Consider the following 18,785-nt stretch of genomic DNA (forward strand, 5'->3'; position numbering starts at 1 on the left):
TTTTTACTACTCTGCCCCAGTCTCTTCCCTGAGCATCCCCTCTATCCAACCTCAAGCTTAGACTGGTTCTTCCCATTTGCACTGTCCCGAGTCCTTCCTTCCCTTCCCAAGGGCTCAAAGAGAAGCCTAAGCAGTCTGGTTCTGATTGGCAAAAACAGGTCTTCGGGGCTTCAGGACCCCTGTCTCTTGTGGGAGGCCAGGCAGGGCTGAAGAGAGGGGAATACTTGACCCTATAGTCCTTTTTAAACCCAGCAGCTGATACTCGTTCACTGGTCAAGAGGGAAGATTTCTCAGAAGTCCAGCTCAGGCATTATTGTTTCCTTCTTGACCTCTTGGCTGGGGATCATGGGGGGTTCAACTTCCTCCACCAGGGTGTCCTCTGTTGTCACCTCATGAGCAGCTCGCCACGCCTCTTGCTCGGCCAACCAACCCATATTGGCCCAACGGTCCTCCAGCAAGCTGGGCCTACGGCCTATCACCACCTCATCGACCTGTTCTATCAGTTCCTGTGGGGTTGAGGGCCGCTCCACTATTAAGGGTGAGAAGGGCCCCACCAGCCAGGGCAGGGGGATGTTCTGTATGACGAAATCCAGGAGCTCTTCCACGGTCGTGTGGGCCTGCTCCATGTGACCCCGGCCCTTTGCCAGAACAGCCGGTGGCAGATCATGGAAGGAGCGGGCTGCCAAGAAGGCTTGATGCAGCTCCTCCACACTTTGCTGGACCTCCATCACCTTTTCCTGCACAGCCGGGGGCAGCCCCCGCATGCTAGCTGCCAGCGTCTCACAAGTGACCTGTAGCTCCTGAGTTAGGTCTCGGGACAGGTCCAGAGTCTGCGATTCCACCTGGAGGAAGAAGCGAAAACTTGGCCAGGTGTCACAAAAAGTCCCAGGAGAGAATTAGACCAAAATGTACGGGAATAGGGGCATAGCCTCTCTCTTCTTTGACATCCTATCTCTGGTGAAAGATGTCTAGTGATGGGAAACTCACCATTCTCCTGAGGCAATTCCTTCCACTTTGGGTCAGCTCATGTTGCCCTTTGGTTGGGCAGAAATCTGCTTTTCTACATTTGCTGCCCTCCCCCCCCCCCCCATCCCCGACTACGTTATTCTTTTTTTGTGAAGCAATTGGGATTAAGTGACTTTTCCAGGGCCACACAGCTAGTGTGTCAAGTGTCTGAGGTCATATTTGAACTCAGGTCCTCCTGAATCCAGGGTCGGTTCTCTATCCACTGTGCCACCTAGCTGCCCCTCCCCCCACTACGTTATTCTGAATTGGTACTGTTATCTCCCTTCCACAAGATGTAAGCTGTGGCATAGTCTCTTCCCTTCTCCCCTCCCTCCTACGTATTCCCCTCCCCAGGCTCAACATTCTCTGTTGTTTCAATGACTCCTCATTAGGGCCCAGTGTCTGGTTTCAGCTAGCTATATATAATGAGAGCTAGCATTTATAAAGCACTTGAAAGTTTGCAAAAAGCACTTTACAGGTTGCTTCATTTGATCCTCCTAAACATGGGGGGCAGGGGAAGGTAGTGCTATTATTATCCCTATTATCTACAGTATTTTACAGACGAGGAGACTGAGGCTGACACAGGTTAAACAACTTGCCCAGGTCACCTAGTAAGTATCTGAGGTAGGACTTGAACTCAGGTCTTCCTGATTCTAAGTCCATTAGCTCTAAGTGGTATCAATCTCAAATAGAAACAGAGCCACTAATCCATACATGAAGGATCCCTATTGGCTGCATATCGGCTAAGTTTAAATTGTCATGTTATCTGTGTATTTAATTTTTAATTTTTATATTTTGCTTCATATTTTATTTTTGTGTTAAATATTTACCAATGTCTTTTTTTTTTTTTTTTGGTGGGGCAATGAGGGTTAAGTTGCCCAGGGTCACACAACTAGTAAGTGGCAAGTATCTGAGGTCAGATTTGAACTCAGGTCCTCCTGAATCCAGGGCCAGTGCTTTATCCACTGCTCCATCTAGCTGCCCCAATGCCATTTTTTTTTTTTTTTGGTGAGGCAATTGGGGTTAAGTGACTTGCCCAGGGTCACACAGCTAGTAAGTGTTAAGTGTCTGAGGCCGGATTTGAACTCAGGTACTCCTGACTCCAGGGCTGGTGCTCTATCCACTGCGCCACCTAGCCGCCCCACCCAATGCCATTTTAATCTGGTTTAGGCTACACCACCCTTAGGCAGTGTGTGGGTTCCACCCCATGGCACTATATAGTTGCCTCTCAGCATAGCATCCTGGTTACCCTTCCCCTGCTATGCTTCAGCTTGTCAATGTGATTCTTACATTGTGGTGCCTGGTGTGGAACACAACTCTCCAGATAGCATTTGCAGAGGGTAGAGGACTTCTCATGTTCCAGACACTTCTGCCCCTGGACATCTTCAGCCCACATTAGCTACTCTACCAGCTGTAGCCCACACCATAGATGGATGGGGAGGGGCAGTATGCTGAGGTGCCCAGATCCCACCTACTTAAATTGTTCTTCAACTGCACTTCCTCCCCATCTTATACTTGTACAGGTGATTTTTTGAATTCAAGGGAAAGACTTCACATTTACTGATTAGATTTCCCCTTTTGTCCCCTGCCCACCTCACTCCCAAGCCTGTCCCACTTAATATTTGGAAAGGGCTATCCTTAATGATAAATCATCCCCCTTCATTTTTTTTTTTTGGCAGGGCAATGAGGGTTAAGTGACTTGCCCAGGGTCACACAACTGGTGTCAAGTATCTGAGGCCAGATTTGAACTCTAGTCCTCCTGAATCCACTGTCCCCTCGTTTTTTTTTCTATTGGAAACCCTCTCTGGATCAATCCACCTTTCTGTTTCCTTGATAAAAAGGCACCTGAATCATGTGGAGATGTCATTAACAGAGAGGAATTCCTGTCTACTCTTCAGCCTTACCCTAATAGCCATGGGACCTTTCCATTTGACTTACTGCTTGAAACCTTCTTAAAGCATTGTCTCCCCCATTAGAATGTGAACCTTGTGAGAGCAGAGACTCTTTGACTTTTCCATGTGCATTTCTGGCACTTAGCAAAGTACTTTGGACACAGTAAGTGTTTAATAAATGCTTCACTCTAGAGCACTGGACCTGGAGTCAGGAGTACCTGAGTTCAAATCCAGCCTCAGATGCTTGACACTTACTAGCTGTGTGACCCTGGGCAAGTCACTTAACCCCAATTGCCTCACCCCCCCCAAAAAGCTTCACTCTTTCATTCAGTGTTAATGAGGATGATGAATGGGGGCAGCTTGGTGGCAGTGGATAAAGCACCAGCCCTGGATTCAGGAGGACCTGAGTTCAAATCCAGCCTCAGATGCTTGACACTTACTAGCTGTGTGACCCTGGGCAAGTCACTTAACCCCAATTGCCTCACCCCCCCCAAAAAAGCTTCACTCTTTCATTCAGTGTTAATGAGGATGATGAATGGGGGCAGCTAGGTGGCAGTGGATAAAGCACCAGCCCTGGATTCAGGAGGACCTGAGTTCAAATCCAGCCTTAGACACTTGACACTTACTAGCTGTGTGACCCTGGGCAAGCCACTTAACCCTCATTGCCCCGCAGGGGGAAAAAAAAAAAGAAAAGAAAAGAAAATGAGGATGATGAATCATTGAGAAGTCCCGGTTTTCCTCCCACACCCAGAGTATGGGCATCCCTGTCTTTGGTCTCTTTCACCACTCTTTCTCATCCTATGGCTTAAATTATAAAATACTTCTTATGTGAATGGTTTCCAAATCTACGTCTCTAACTTCAGCCTCTTCCCAGGCCTCTGATCTCTACATTTCCAGATATTATTGAATAGCTAACTGCATAGAGCACTTTACAAACGTAGCCAATGTACCCTTCCTCATTTATCCTTAAAACAACCTTCTGAGGTAGGTACTATCGGTATTATGGGCAGCTAGGTGGCGCCATAGTACACAGAGAGCTGGACCTGGAGTCAGGAAGAGTCATCTTCCTGAGTTCAAATCCGATCTCAGATACTGGCTGTGTGACTCTGGGCCAATCACTTAATCCTGTCTGCCTCAGTTCCTCATTTGTAGAAAATGAACTGGAGAAGGCAATAGCAAACCACTCTAGTATATTTGCCAAGCAAACCTCGAATGGGGTCATGAAGAGTCAAATATGACTGCAAACAATTATTGGTAACTGAGGCTCAGGGAAGTTAAGTGATTTGCTTATTTTCATGACACTAAAAAATGATTCAAGAGGATTTGAAACAATGTCTCTCCAGACACCAGGACAAGTATTACACACTAGCTGTATAATAATCCCAGGAAGGGCAGCTAGGTGGCGCAGTGGATAAAGCACCAGCCCTGGATTCAGGAGGACCTGAGTTCAAATCTGGCCTCAGACACTTAATACTTACTAGCTGTGTGACCCTGGGCAAGTCACTTAACCCCAATTGCCCTGCCCCCCCCCCCAATAATCCCAGGAAAGGTTTTTTTTTTTGTTTTGTGTTTTTTTTTAGTGAGGCAATTGGGGTTAAGTGACTTGCCCAGGGTCACACAGCTAGTAAGTGTTAAGTGTCTGAGACCGGATTTGAACTCAGGTACTCCTGACTCCAAGGCCGGTGCTCTATCCACTGCGCCACCTAGCTGCCCCGGAAAGTTGTTTTTAATCTCCCTGGGTCTTAGTTTCCTCACATATAAAATAAGGTAGTTGGAGTAAATGGCCCCTCAGATCTCTTCCCTTTTCATTCCCTCTGCAACTGCCCTAGTTTAGATCCTCATCTTCTCTCACATGGACTATGCTAACAATCTCCCTGCCTCTAGTTTTGCCCTTGCCAACCTTTCCTCCACAGACCCCATTAATTTTCCTAAAGCAAAGTCTTACCCTGTCACTCCCCAGCTCAAAAACATTCAGTGGCTCCCTACTGCCTAGGGGATGAAATGAAGACTTAACTCGATGTACAAGGCCCTTCATAATATGACTCCAACCTGGCTTTCTGGCCATATTTCTCCTTCCTTCCCCCTCACACACTCACTGTTCCAACCAAACTGGACTAAAGAGCTATTCTATAAAGAGCTATTGAACTCCATCTGCTGCTTTCTGCCTTCATGCATTTTTTTTTCTTTTGGCAGGGCAATGAGGGTCAAGTGACTTGCCCAGGGTCACACAGCTAGTAAATATCAAGTGTCTGAGGCCAGATTTGAACTCAGGGTCCTCCTGAATCCAGTGCTTTATCCATTGCACCACCTAGCTTCCCCAAACTCCATGCATTTTTACAGGCTATAACTAAAGTGCCTGGGGCTTTGCCAAATTTAAGGGGCACTGAATTTTTTCTCTGTACAAAGAACTTGGCACCTGATTAGTAAGACTCATTCATTAGAATAGGAAATTAGCAGATGCAATGCCAGTTAAGGCTCCTCCCTGAGCCTCCATTGATGTGGTCTCCCTAGCAGCTTTTTTTTTTTTCAGTCTCAATCTGCTCTGCATGCCCAGCTATGACCCTTTCACCTCTTCTCAGCTGCTTGCCCTGGGCTTGATTTCATCTCCCTATGTGAAATCCCTAGATATATATGTTTTGTTTTTGTTTTTGCGGGGCAATGAGGGTTAAGTGCCCACAGTCACACAGCTAGTAAGTGTGAAGTGTCTGAGGCCGGATTTGAACTCAGGTCCTCCTGAATCCAGGGCCACCTAGCTGCCCCTCCCTAGATATATATGGCTCTGCTCCTATGCCCTGAACACCCCCTTCCTTAACTCATTACTCATAGCATTTTGTCTGAACCTCCCCTCTACTCCTATCTACCTTTTATCTCATGTCTTTGTGTACATGTCTTAGCTTCCCTACCATGAGCTCCTCGAAGGCAGGGAACTGGATCATATTTTTTCTCTACTTAATAAATATTTGCTGAACAGAATTCTACTGTCCTGTATTCCCAACAGAAAGAGCACCGGACTGTCTCACTGCCAGGTTTGAAGCTGTGCTATGAGAAATTCCATTCCTTTCTCTCTCCTGCCTCTCTCTTTCTCTCCCCCACTTCCTCCCCTCACTCTCCCTCTCTGGGTTCTCCTCCTATTTACCCAACCAAATCTCTCTGTTTCCTTTGCTGATTCTCCATTCATGTCAAGCCCACTAACTATGGGGAATCCCTAAGGCTCTTTCCGAGTCTTGTTTCCCTCTTTCCTATCTTAATAATCTCATTAATTTTTTGTAAATTCAGTGATTATTTCTATGCAAATGATTCTCAGCCCTGTAAAGTCAGCTCCATCCTCACTCCTGAATCCTACATCACCTGATTCCTACATCACCTAATTCCTACATCACCAACTGCCTTTTGGATACTTCAAACTATATGTCCCATAGGTAGGGAAGAAGTCAAGTTAATGAAGACAGTCTCCAACGTCATGTAGATTGCAGTTTAATAAATGTTAGGACCAGGATTCTTTTTTTTTTTTTTTTTTTTTTTTTTGCGGGGCAATGGGGGTTAAGTGACTTGCCCAGGGTCACACAGTTAGTAAGTGTCAAGTGTCTGAGGCCAGATTTGAACTCAGGTCCTCCTGAATCCAGGGCCGGTGCTTTATCCACTGCGCCACCTAGCCGTCCCCAGGACCAGGATTCTTAAGATCATAAGACTTAGAGCAGAAAAGGAAATCCAATCTACCCCCCTCATTTTATAGATGAAATAGACCCAGAGAATTTGAGTGACTTGCTCCAAGTCACACAACCATGTCAGGAGTCTAACTCAGGCCCTCTGCCTGCAAATCCAGTGCTCCTTCAGCTTCCCCTGGCTGCCTTGTGCAGATGTGACATTCTCTCCAAGTTAATTCACTTGTTAATGTGCAGTTGTTTCAGTTGTGTCCAACTCCTTGTGACCCCATTTGAGAATTTCTTGGCAAAGATATTGGAACGGTTTGCCATTTCCTTCTCCAATTCATTTTTCAGATAAGGAAACCAAGGCACAGAGCAGTTATGTGACTTGCGCAGGGTCACAGGGGTAATAAGTATCTAAGGTAATATTTGAACTTCCTGATTCCAGGACCATTTACCTGTCTTAGGTAGGGAAAATTAGGTCCAGGGAATCATCCCAGTTAGGCTGAGTCTTCCTCTCCCATTTCCACTCTTAGGAAGGTGCCCTGGTACCCAGGTACCCTGGAAGTGGTCCTGGCCTGGATAGGGCCCCTGAGCCCCATTACCTGGCTCCGGTGGCATTCCTTCTCTTGTTGGCTCCAGTCTTGCCACAGCTCCTGTAGCCTTCCTTGCCCACCCTGGAAGTTGTGACTGGTGCCATGCTTCATATAGTGGATCTGTTTCAAGGGAGGGGAGAAGGGGAGTCAAAGTCAGGACTAGGGCCTCACATCTGGAGGTCAAGGAACAATAGGTAGGTGCTGGGGGGTCATTATACCCAAGGGAGGGGCCTAGCTCCAGCTCCACCTCTGGGAAAACCTTCCCTGACGACTCCCACCCAAAGGAATGGATCCTGGAGGCTGTCCTCGGCTCTCTATCACCTACTTGAGCTGAGTAAGATCACATTTGGCTAAGCATGTTACTATTCCCATGCTGGTATAGTTGTAGGGTGGACTGGGATGTAGGAGGAAAATGGAAGAGCAGTCCCCTAAATACCTTCAGAGTGTTACATGTGGAAATTTCTGGTTCCTGCTGCCCATTCTCAGGAAGGTGAACTCCCTGAGAGCAGGGCCCGTCTCTTCTTTCCCTGTGAACAAGGCTTTGGGACTAAGGTAATATTTGAACTTCCTGATTCCAGGTCCACTTACCTGTCTTAGGTAGGGAAAATTAGGTTCAGGGAATCTTTTCCTTACCCTGGCATTCAAAGCCCTCCACAATATGGCTGGTCAGTCTTATTTATCAATATTCTCCATGATACATAATATATTTCTGCCAAACTGGATTAAAGTTCTAAACACCCACCCCCCCTCAACCCTCCACCCCCAATCCTGGCTGAGCATAGGGCTAGCCTCTAGAGAGCTAGGAGGGCTAGGATTTGGAGAAGAGTTGTAAGGCTGGGGAGGGCACTGCAGACCAGATAATGATGTGAGCAAAAGTTCAGAGGTGAGAATGAGCCAGGTCTAGTTAAGGTGAAAGTGATAGATTAAAAAGTAGCTTGGAAAAAAAAAAGAAAAAAAAAGTAGCTTGGGGACAAGGTGAAAGATTTAAGGGTCAGGGAGCATTGAATGCCAACCTAGAGAAAAAAGGAGGCAGATACAGGGATAGATTTATACTTAGAGTAAGTGTGTGTGTGTGGGGGGAACATGAGTTTTAGGGGGTCAAGAAATGCTTTCCCATCTCCCCAGTCTCTTCCTCAGGCCTGGCATTCCTTTTTAAAGAAGCCCTAAACATTTCTTCCCTCATCAGGGCTCAGGCTTTGAGGGAAGCTAGGAGTAACATTTACTCAATTAGACTGTGGACTTCTTGAGGGCTTGGACTGGTTTTTTGGGGTTTTTTTTGCCTTTCTTTGTATCTCCATTGCTTACTTAGCATGGTGACTGGTAGACAGTAAGTGCTTAATAAATGTTTATTGACTGACTGACTCTGAGGGAATGAGGAGCTCAAAGACCTTACTGAGAGCAGGTTTGAGAAGAATCATAGGAGCAAGAGCTGCAAGGGCCCTTAGACATCACCTAACCTAACCATTTTACAGATGGGTAAATTGTTTGGTTTTTTTTTTAGTGAGGCAATTGGGGTTAAGTGACTTGCCCAGGGTCACACAGCTAGTAAGTGTTAAGTGTCCGAGGCCGGATCTGAACTCAGGTACTCCTGACTCCAGGGCCTGTGCTCTATCCACTGCGCCACCTAGCTGCCCCAGATGGGTAAATTAAGGCCCAGAGAGAGATGGTTATTAAAATAAGGAAGGAAAGAGTAGGAGGCCCTAAGGATCTGAAGTGCAGCAAAAGGGTTTCGATTTTGCTACTGCCCTCCCCATGTGGGGGTGAGTGGCTTTGGAAGGCCAGATATCCAGAGGAGAGGGGAGTCTCACCATCTCCAGAGTTTCTTGTAGCTGGCTGAAAGATTTCTGAGCCCGATGCTTGCTCTGGCGGAGTTTGCCCAGTGAGTGCTGGTAAACTCTCTGTCGGAGTCGAGATGACAGTGATCCCAGCCGAACAAAGTAGTTTGTCTGATTCTGATCTGTCCCGGGGGCCAGGGCCTCACTTTCAGCTGCTGCAGCAACTAGCTCATCTGTGGCCCATAAAAAGTGTGGTTTAGGGATGCCTGCTCTGCGATCGACACCGTAATCAATACTTCTTTTCATGGGGGTGCATCTCCCACTCCTAAACCTCTTTGAAAACTATGGGAGTTGACTAAGCCCTTGGGATGGGAGGAAGAAGGAGGTAGCACGGGTGAGGTTGGACAAATGATGTTTATAGTATTTGGAACTCCCTGAAAGGGTCTTTAGCCATCACCTAGGCCAGCGGTGTCAAACTCAACTAGAAACAGGGGCCACTAAACTGAATATAAAGATCCCTTTAGGTCACAGATTGCCTTAGAGAGCCACACATTAATATCATCTATGTCTGAGTATATTTTATTTATTTTGTTAAATATATTTCCCAATCACATTTTAATCCAGTTTGGTTGTACTATGGAGTGTTGTTTTACATATGGGGAAACTGAGGTGACTTGCTCAGAGTTACACAGCTAGGTAAAGACAGAGCTGGGATGGGAACCCAGGTTTTTGTTTTTCTTTTTTTTTCTTTAGTGAGGCAATTGGGGTTAAGTGACTTGCCCAGGGTCACACAGCTGGTAAGTGTTAAGTGTTTGAGGTCAGATTTGAACTCAGGTACTCCTGACTCCAGGGCCAGTGCTCTATCCACTGTGCCACCTAGCTGCCCCTGGTCCTCCATCTTTTAATCCATTGCTCTTTCCGCTTATACCACAATCTAACCTTAGCTCTCATGTGCCAGCTGTCACCCCCAAACTCCAATATAAATCTTCTGCTTCAGACAGGCTGGGCTCCTCACTCATTTTTCCAGAGACAACCTGCTTATTCCTACCTCCAAGCCTTTGCTCATGCTGTTATCACTGTGTGTGTCTCATCCCTTTTGTAAATTACTCGACAGTTTACAGAAGAATGAGTCCCAAACTCTGAGATTTGAGAAGCCTAAGATTCAGAGAGGCTTTCCTCTCTACTTCCTCATTTAGTCCCTCCCTCCCAGCAGGGAGTTTAGGCAGGGATAATTTCCCCCATCTCAAAAAAGAAACTCAGGCGAAGACTTGCCTAAAGTCCCACATCAAGTTAGCATCTGCACTAGATCCCGTTTCCTGCCTCCCAAGCCCAGACTCTTTCTTCTGCATTATATTTCTATCTCTTTTCAGACTCCTACAATCTCCTTTCTCTCCTCCATTCCTCCGATCTCATTTTACAGATGGGGAAACCGAGCCCCGGAGAGAAATGACTTGCCCAGAATCATGCAAGAAGCCAGTGCCACAGCTGGGACCAGAACTTTGGTTTCTAGTCTAATTTCTAGCCCCATTTCTAGCCTTTCCTACCTCACAGTACTGTCTCTTGAGTCAGAGGACCTGGGTTTATATCTGGCCTCTAATTCTTACTACCTGTTCAACATTTGGCAAACTACTTAACCCACCAGGGGCCAATGTCCTCATCTGTAGAATAAGGGGGTTGGACTAGGTGCCTTCTGAGGTTCCTTCATGCTCCAGATCTGGGATCCTATGATGGAGATCTCTCAGGGTCCCTGAGGAGTAAGAGGAAATGGAAACTTCCTATGCCATCCCATGCATGTGCAGGTTGCCCATCTAGCCCTGGCTTGATTTTATCCTTCAAGGGGCCAGAGCTCTGCCTATTTACAGAACAAGGTTGAGTCTTTTGTTAGGAACCAAGAGACCAGTTTTGTGGCCTTGGACAAGTCACTTCCCCTCACTGGGACTCAGTTTCCCTGCCTGTAAAAAGAGAGGGTTGAGCTAGATGGTCTTTAAGGTCCCTTCTGGCTCTGACAGTGGATTCTTTTTTTGTTTGTTTGTTTTGTTTTTTGTTTTTCTGTGGGGCAATGAGGGTTAAGTGACTTGCCCAGGGTCACACAGCTAGTATCAAGTGTCTGAGGCCGGATTTGAACTCAGGTCCTCCTGATCCAGAGCCCATGCTCTAATCCACTGCACCACCTAACTGCCCCCATCTTACAGTGGATTCTAACATCCTGTGCTCTGAGGGTCTACAGTTTTCATAATTCTGTGATTCAGTGATTCAAATATCCTATGAGCTCAGGACATGATCTGGTAGAAGGAGCCCTGTATATCATGTTGGGAGACCTGGGTTCATGGGCTGGCAATGATTACTAGCTGAATGACCCTGAGGGAATCCTTCTACCTCATTGCCTTCAAGTCCTTATCTGTAAAGCAAGGAGAAAGCTAGCTGCACGACCTAGCCCACAGGGATGCCACGAGGAGCAGATGAAATAATGTTGGCCAAGTGATGATGATAGCTTACGTTTATATAGTACCCTAAAGTTGCCAAAAGGCTATCCTCATGAGCACCCTATGGTAAGGGAGTATAAATATTCTTGTTCTCATTTTAATGATGGAGAACCAGAGGCATTGAGGAGTCAAGAGAAGTGACCTGCCTAGTATCACATAATGCTCCATCTGGCTCAGGTCACTGTCATTATTGTTGTCTCTTCCTGACCATTTCTAGGGCATGAACTGAAGCGGGGTGTGTGGAAGGGTCCCTAGCCCAGGGCTGGGATCTCACCAAGTTCCTCATCAGTCATGGGTAGAAAGTGATCGATTAGTTCTTCAGACTTGTCCAGCATGACATCCATACCATTGGTCACCATCTGTCCCATGCGGGTGCCCATTACTGTGTCTACCCCACTGGTTACCACCGAACGGGTCACATCCACACTCCATCGCCGACCTTTCTGGGCCAGGCCTACCACTCCTGTTACACGGTTGGTTACAGCGTCTTTGGCCGATGTCACCACCTTGTGAGGGAAGGAGTGCCAAGCCTGAGATCTTGTCAGACCCTGGAACCCAGCTTCTTTCTACTACCCCTGGACCTATAGGATATTCTATTTCCTTCTCTGGATTTTTGGCTAGAGATCAAGATTCCTTTTCGGCTAGCCCCTGTCAGCTTCTACCAGCCCATATCCTCCCTCTTTCTTCCAATTCCAAGGTCTCCAGGGTCACAGGATTTAGAGGTCTGAGGGACTTTAGGGTCATTTATCCCACCCCTCAGATGAAGAAAACAAGGGTCAGAGAGGTCCAGTGGCTCGCCTAAATCATACAGCTCATATTATTAAATAGGTTCTGATTCAAAGTCCAGGAGGCTTTTTGCCCTCTGCCTTGATGCCTCTACTACAAAATTTTGGGCTGCAAGTTAGGACTTCTTTCCTTATAAGCTCCTGGTAACCCACTACCCACCCTTACCACTTCCTAACCCTCTGGAGGCTTCTCATTCCCTGCTTCAGATCTCAAAGTTGAAGGTCAAGATTCCCATTTCCTTTCCAGCTCTCAGGTGCTATGGGACCTCAGAGAAATCACTTGCCTTCTCTTCCCCATCTCCTGAATGGGAGAAGTGACTTCTACACCTTTCCACCTTATACATATTAGCAAAATTAATTTGTGTTTTTTTTCAGCTGGTCAAACTGGCACTTCTCTGAAGCCCAACCCCAGAGCAGGTCACAGGAGGATGAAGTGTATTCTCAGGTTCTACTCAGTACAAGGACCCCTAATTCCCTGTTCCATCCTCATAGGAACTCCCTCCCATCCTGCTTTCATACCTACCCCCATCCCTTGTGTCCCGCCTTCTCTAGGTGGTCCAACACCTCCCTACATGTCCCAGCATACCTCCTGAGAGGGTTGTCGGAGGAAAGGCAACTTCTCCTCCAGCTTGTCCAGGCCTTTGCAAGCATATCTGTTCATTGAAGTAACTGGAGAGACACACAGACACAAACACTCAGAAAGAGACATGTACGGAACCACGGACATCCATAGAGTTGGAGTGAGGGCAGGGTGGCTTTAACTTCCAGAGGAATTTAGAAGACAGCGCTTGCACTCCTTTAGCAGTCAGAAACAATTGAGTTTAGCATCTAAAACAATTGGTTACCATAAGCAGGTATCAGTTAACAACATCCTCTGTAACCCGCCCTACTCCCCATTGCCCCTTGGGTCCTGGAGCTCAAGATCTCTTTCTGTCCACAAGGTGGCAGTCTTTCCCCTTCCCTTCCAGTGGAATTGCTCTTTAAAGTGTTGATTGGGATGAGAGTGGTGGTGAAAGTGATTGTACACACTTGTAATCCCTATTATTGGGGAGGCAGAGATTGGGGTGGTTAGGAGTTTAGGAATTCTGAGCTGCAGTGAGCTAAATCTTTTGGGTGTTTGCACTAAGGCTGACACCAGGATGGGGAGTCCCTGGGCGTGGGGAGTCATCAGCCCATCTCAGGAAGGGCAGTTCAGAAATGAAGCTGATCAAAGTTCACAGCTGATCGATAGTGGAATAGAGCATGTGAATGGCCACTGCATTATTTCCTAGTCTCAAAAAATGTAAAAGAAAAAAAGAAAGAAAAAGAAAAGAAAAGAAAGCGATTCTAAGGTAAATGTCCTGCTACTTGTCTTCAAGGACAAAGAAGGCTAGGTACAGGTCTGTTTATAGAGTCAAAAAGAGAGGAGACAAGGGGATGGGTGCGCAATCTCTCAAATGGTTCAGCTAAAACTTCCGATATTAATCTTTACCACAACACTTAGATGTGAGTTGGGGGAAAGAAAAGTAGAGGCAGACACGTACAGACCGAGAGGAAGTGAATTCTAAAGATGTCTGAGCACTAACTCTGAAACACTGGCTCTGCCCATAATGACATCGACCTACTTTTCTTCTCTGTTTCAGCTTCCCAAGTTTGGGCTCTACAAAAGAAGTTGTGGCAAGACTGGACAAACTGATAACACGTCTATTACAGAATCTCCTGGTGAGTTTGATTTTTTAGGGGAATTATTTCATAGAATACAGACTTAAGTTCTGGAAAGGGCCATAAGACATCATCCAGTCCAATCCCCCACCTTTTTTCTCCCTATAGATGAGGAGGGAACCTGCCCAGAGATGGAAGGAACTTGCCTAAGGTGATTGGAGCTGGGATTTTTTGTTTGTTTGTTTTGTTTTTTTACAAGGCAATTGGGGTTAAGTGACTTGCCCAGGGTCACACAGCTAGTAAGTGTTAAGTGTCTGAGGCCGGATTTGAACTCAGGTCCTCCTGACTCCAGGGCCGGTGCTCTATCCACTGCGCCACCTAGGTGCCCCGGAGCTGGGATTTTGAACTCAGATCTTGTGAATCCAGATTCAGTACTCAGGGAGCTGGTGGTGCAGTGGAGAGAGCCCATGGAATTGGGAAGATCTGAGTTAAAATTTGACCTCATACAATTATTAGCTAAGTAACTCTAGGCAAGTCATTTAATAACCTCTGTATGTCTCATTTCCTCAAATGTAAAATTGGATAATGATAATAGCACCTACCACCCAGGGTTGCTGTTAGGAGATAATATTGATAAAGTACTTGGTTCAATTACTTGTGCTTAGTAGGTGCTTAATAAATGCTTGTCCCCCCTCCCACTGCACCATGGAGTTAACATTTGAGCAGTGAAATGATCACCAATAATTCATAGATACAATGAAATTACATCTTATGAATTAGTTCCAGGGTGGACTGCCCCAAAAGAGATACTATTGCACACAATAGACCTGCCTGGTCTCAAAATTACTTTCCTTATTCACAAGATGATCATGTCATTCCTCTGCTCAAATTTTGTCCCTCTATTACCTGAGTTCAAGTTCCATCTCCAGCTTGGCATTTGAGACGTTTCAAAATCTGGCATTGAAGGGGGGCAGCTAGATGGTGCAGTGGATAAAGCATCAGCCTTGGTTGGATTCAGGAGGACCCGAGTTCAAATCTAGCCTCAGATACTCGACACGAGCTGTGTGACCCTGGGCAAGTCACTTTCCTCTGATTTCCCCGCCCAAAAAAGAAAAAAAATCTGGCATTCAAGGCTTTCCATAATCCATGTCCTCCCTATTTTCTTCTTCTTTTCTCTTCTCTCAGCCTGGTACTGGGGCAGCCAGGTGGCACAGTGGACAGAGCACTGGCCCTGAAGTCAGGAGGACTTGAGTTCAAATCTCCCTTCAGACACTTACTAGCTGTGTGACCTTGGGCAAGTCACTTAACCCCAATTGCTGTAGACATCCAGAGCCATCTCCTGCTGTCCTGATATATATCTTGCTACTGGACCCAGATGGCTCTGGAGGACAAAGTGAAGCTGGTGACCTCGCACAGCCCTCCCTCACTTAAATCCAATTCACTGCAAGTCATGACATCACTTCCCGATGTCGTGGTCCTCTTCAGGAAACAAAGGACAAACAACAACAGCTTGGTCTTCATGGTCTTCCAATATCCATTTACACAGATGGGCCCCCCAGACCCTCTTCATCTCTGCCTTTGCAATCCTGTTATTCCTAGGATCATTTGCCACCTTCTCCCCTGTGAAGCTTTTCTCCTGATTGTGCCAACTAACGGCATTCTTTGCTTCAAAAATGTTCTTGGTCTGGGTCTCTCCTGTGCCTTTATCACTTGTGCAGGGCTTATTTTCATAATTGTCATATTTCCCAGTTATTTTATTTTTTTTTTTTTTTGCAGGGCAGTGGGGGTTAAGTGACTTGCCCAAGGTCACACAGCTAGTAAGTGTCAAGTGTCTGAGGCCGGATTTGAACTCAGGTACTCCTGAATCCAGGGCCGGTGCTTTATCCACTGTGCCACCTAGCCGCCGCCCCCCCTCCCCCCAGTTAATTCTTGGAGGGCAGGGACTATGTCCTTTTTCATTTTTGTATCTCTGGGGGAGTTCAGGAGACAGAGGAAGAGGCCAGGGCTGACTGAGCAGGAGATGCTGGAAGACAGAAGGGCAAAGGAACAGGCAGGAGAAGCTGAATCTGTCAGAGGAGGTGTTTAAATGTTTGTTGAGTTTGAATTGAAGCGGATACAGATTCAGGGCCTTAAGAAGAGAAAGAGACAGATGCATAGACTCCGAAAGACATACAGAGTCTGAAAGGCAGAGAGGCACAGCGCCTCTAGGGAAGTGGGTCAGCTGTGGTACTGAGGCTTTTGGGGCTGCAGGTACTGTGTGAGACAGTTATGCTTCAAGAGATGCTCCAGGGGGCGCTCTGACGGACCCTCAAAGCCTCCCCCTCCCACAGGGCCCAACTCTGAAGGTCACTGCAAATGCCAAGGTGGTGTCCACTTCTCACTCAAACTAGGTTGAAGGTCACCTGTGAGCAGTAGCCAGCTGCTTGATGGGCCCCCACAGGGGGTACTTAGGTCCTCCTGACTTCAGGGCCAGTACCCTCTCTACTGTGCTACCTAGCTGCCCAGGAGACAGAGGGATGAGGGATCAGATGGAGAAGTCAATGGAGAGGGCATGTGGAAGGGGAGTAGAAGAGCTTGGGCACTTGGGAGTCTCATAGAACAACTTTATTCTCTGAGAGCCCCTTCCCTATTGAGGCTCTCCTCCTTGCCTCATCTGGGGGTCCCCCCACCCCACTCCTGGTACCAGCCACCTCTTGTAAGATGGGAGGGGGGAGAAATTCATGTTTGGATGGGCAGGAAGGCCCTATGCCTCAGGCCAGTAAGCGGGGTAACAAACTGTGCAAGGGCAGCTCAGGGGGAATGAACTGTGGTGGCCAGGTCTGAGGTCTGAGCAACATAAAAAGGAGGCAAGAATCTGGATGTGCCAGAAAGGTGGGCAGAGCCTGAGTGTGCACACAAGTGTGGAAGTAAGAGCAGGCTCACAGGTGTCTGTGTGTGTGTATGGAAGGGAGATGGGGAAGGAAAAGAGGGGGAGAATGGGGGAGAGGAGGAGGAAGGAGGGAAGGAAGGAGGGAGGGAAAGAGGGAAGGAAGGAAACAGACCTTGTTCTGCAGGTCCTGAGCAGCCACTGCCCAAGCACAGAAAGCTGGCACCTCTAGGGTCAGTGGGAGAGAGAGGAGAGGGGTGAGGGAGGCTGTCTGACTCAAGAGAGACCCCTGGAGAAAAGTGGGATAGGTGAGCAAAGGTGCCCAGGTGGAGCCCCGATCCCATGACACTCACTTTGTGGCTCCAGCAGGGTGAGAAGGGGCTGGGCCCCTCGGATGGCTCTGGTGGTTAGGCCCTGAAGGCTCCGCTCAGCCAGTCCACACAGAGAGTTCAGATATGGGTGGTTCTCCTTGACAGAGCTGTATGCGGCTGATGCCCTGGCATAGGTTGTACTGACCAGAGGCAGATTCACCACTCTGCTCACCAGGTTCTGGGAGAAAAAGGCAGGGCTGTTAGAGACTTGGAGTTCTGGTACCTCCCCAGATGCTCACTCCCCCCACACCCCTCCCCTCCCCAAGAAGGCAGGGCAGGAGGGTTTAAGACTCCCTTTGGTAGAAGAATAGCAGCTGGCTTTGAGAGAGAAGGGAGGAAGGCTGAAACGAGCATTTTTTTGGTGAGGCAATTGGGGTTAAGTGACTTGCCCAGGGTCACACAGCTAGTAAGTGTTAAGTGTCTGAGGCCAGATTTGACTCCAGGGCCGGTGCTCTATCCACTGCGCCACCTAGCTGCCCCTGAAACAAGCATTTATTAAGTACCTACTATATGCTAGGTGCTGCACACAAGTGCTTGCCCTGCCAGAGGATGGAGAGAGCTGGCTGGAGGTGATGGAGATTCTGCTCCTTCCTGCTCCCCCCTCTAGCCTTTTGGGGCAGCTAGTCCTGGCAGTGATCTGGACTTCACTTACCTCACCCTGGGACTGGGGCTGCTGCTCCTCCTCCACTGGGGCAGGACCACGTTGCTGTCCTTCTTCTTTTGACATGGTGGCCAGGGAGTCACCCTGGGAGACGAGGGTTGGTGTCAAGTGGTGCGATCATCCCCAGTATAGTGTGATCAGATCTGACCTCCTCCTTTTAAACTTTAAACCCCTGGAACCTGGTAGCTGGACAATCTCCTGAGGCCACTGTACCTAATCCACTCCTTGTCCCTTAGCCCAGGAAACCCCTCCCAGGGACGAGAGGACATTCAGAAGGGGAAAGAAGGGGGAGAGGAGCTGGGAGAGCTGGATATGGGAGTCTGGGGTGAGGGGAGAGGTCGGCAGATGTAAGGGGGAGAAGCAAGAGGAGTTGGGTTTATCAGAGCTAGAATTTACAGCTGGAAGGAATCTCAGGGAGGATTAAGTTCAACCATATCATTTTATAATATGAAAAACCAAGGCTGAGAGGTTGTGATTTGCCCAAGGTTATCATCTTTAAAGTAGTAGAACCACAATTTGTACCCAGGTTCCCTGACTCCAAATCCTAGACTCTGGTAGAGGGGTACTGGGTTTTTTTGGGGGGGGGGTGTTGTTGTTGTTGAGGCAATTGGGGTTAAGTGACTTGTGTGCATGTGTGCGCGCGCGTGTGTGTGTGTGTGTGTGTGTGTGTGTGTGTGTGTGTGTAGGGGTGTCACACAGCTAGTAAGTATCTGAGGCCAGATTTGACAGGTCCTTCTGACTTCACTTGCCACCTAGCTGCCCCAAGAGGGGGCCTAGGGAGGGCCTATGGGACCAAGGAAAAGATTGTTTGTCCTTTGTAGTAGGAGAGGACCATGACATCAGGTGAGGCCATGACTTGCAGAGAATTGGATTTAAGTGAGGGAGGGCTGTGCAAGGTCACCAACCTCACTCTCTCCTCCAGAGCCATCTGGCTTCAGTGGCAGGATATATGGAGAAGACCCTGGATAGTTAAGGAAATTGGGGCTATGTGATTTGCCCAGGGTCACACAACTAATAAGTTTCTGAGGTAAGATTTGAACTTAAGTCTTCCTGACTTCAGGGCCAG

General features: G+C 47.7%; 1 protein-coding gene and 1 long non-coding RNA gene across 2 annotated transcripts in view; one reads left to right on the forward strand and one right to left on the reverse strand.

The window, feature by feature from the left end:
• Positions 1-18,785, reverse strand: part of PLIN5 (perilipin 5) — a 19,802-nt gene continuing 1,017 nt past the window's right edge. The window contains exons 2-8 of the mRNA XM_043989033.1: positions 17,711-17,803; positions 17,041-17,236; positions 12,767-12,849; positions 11,670-11,901; positions 8,946-9,145; positions 7,147-7,257; positions 1-842 (exon numbers count right to left, since the gene is read on the reverse strand). Coding sequence (XP_043844968.1) covers positions 291-842; positions 7,147-7,257; positions 8,946-9,145; positions 11,670-11,901; positions 12,767-12,849; positions 17,041-17,236; positions 17,711-17,785 — 1,449 coding nt within the window. The 5' untranslated portion in view covers positions 17,786-17,803 and the 3' untranslated portion in view covers positions 1-290. The remainder of the gene's footprint in view (positions 843-7,146; positions 7,258-8,945; positions 9,146-11,669; positions 11,902-12,766; positions 12,850-17,040; positions 17,237-17,710; positions 17,804-18,785) is intronic.
• LOC122743853 overlaps positions 13,815-18,785 on the forward strand; it is a 15,488-nt gene continuing 10,517 nt past the window's right edge. The window contains exon 1 of the long non-coding RNA XR_006355031.1: positions 13,815-13,881. This is a non-coding gene — a long non-coding RNA (uncharacterized LOC122743853). The remainder of the gene's footprint in view (positions 13,882-18,785) is intronic.

Source organism: Dromiciops gliroides, chromosome 1, assembly GCF_019393635.1.
Source record: "Dromiciops gliroides isolate mDroGli1 chromosome 1, mDroGli1.pri, whole genome shotgun sequence".
Classification (NCBI taxonomy): domain Eukaryota; kingdom Metazoa; phylum Chordata; class Mammalia; order Microbiotheria; family Microbiotheriidae; genus Dromiciops; species Dromiciops gliroides.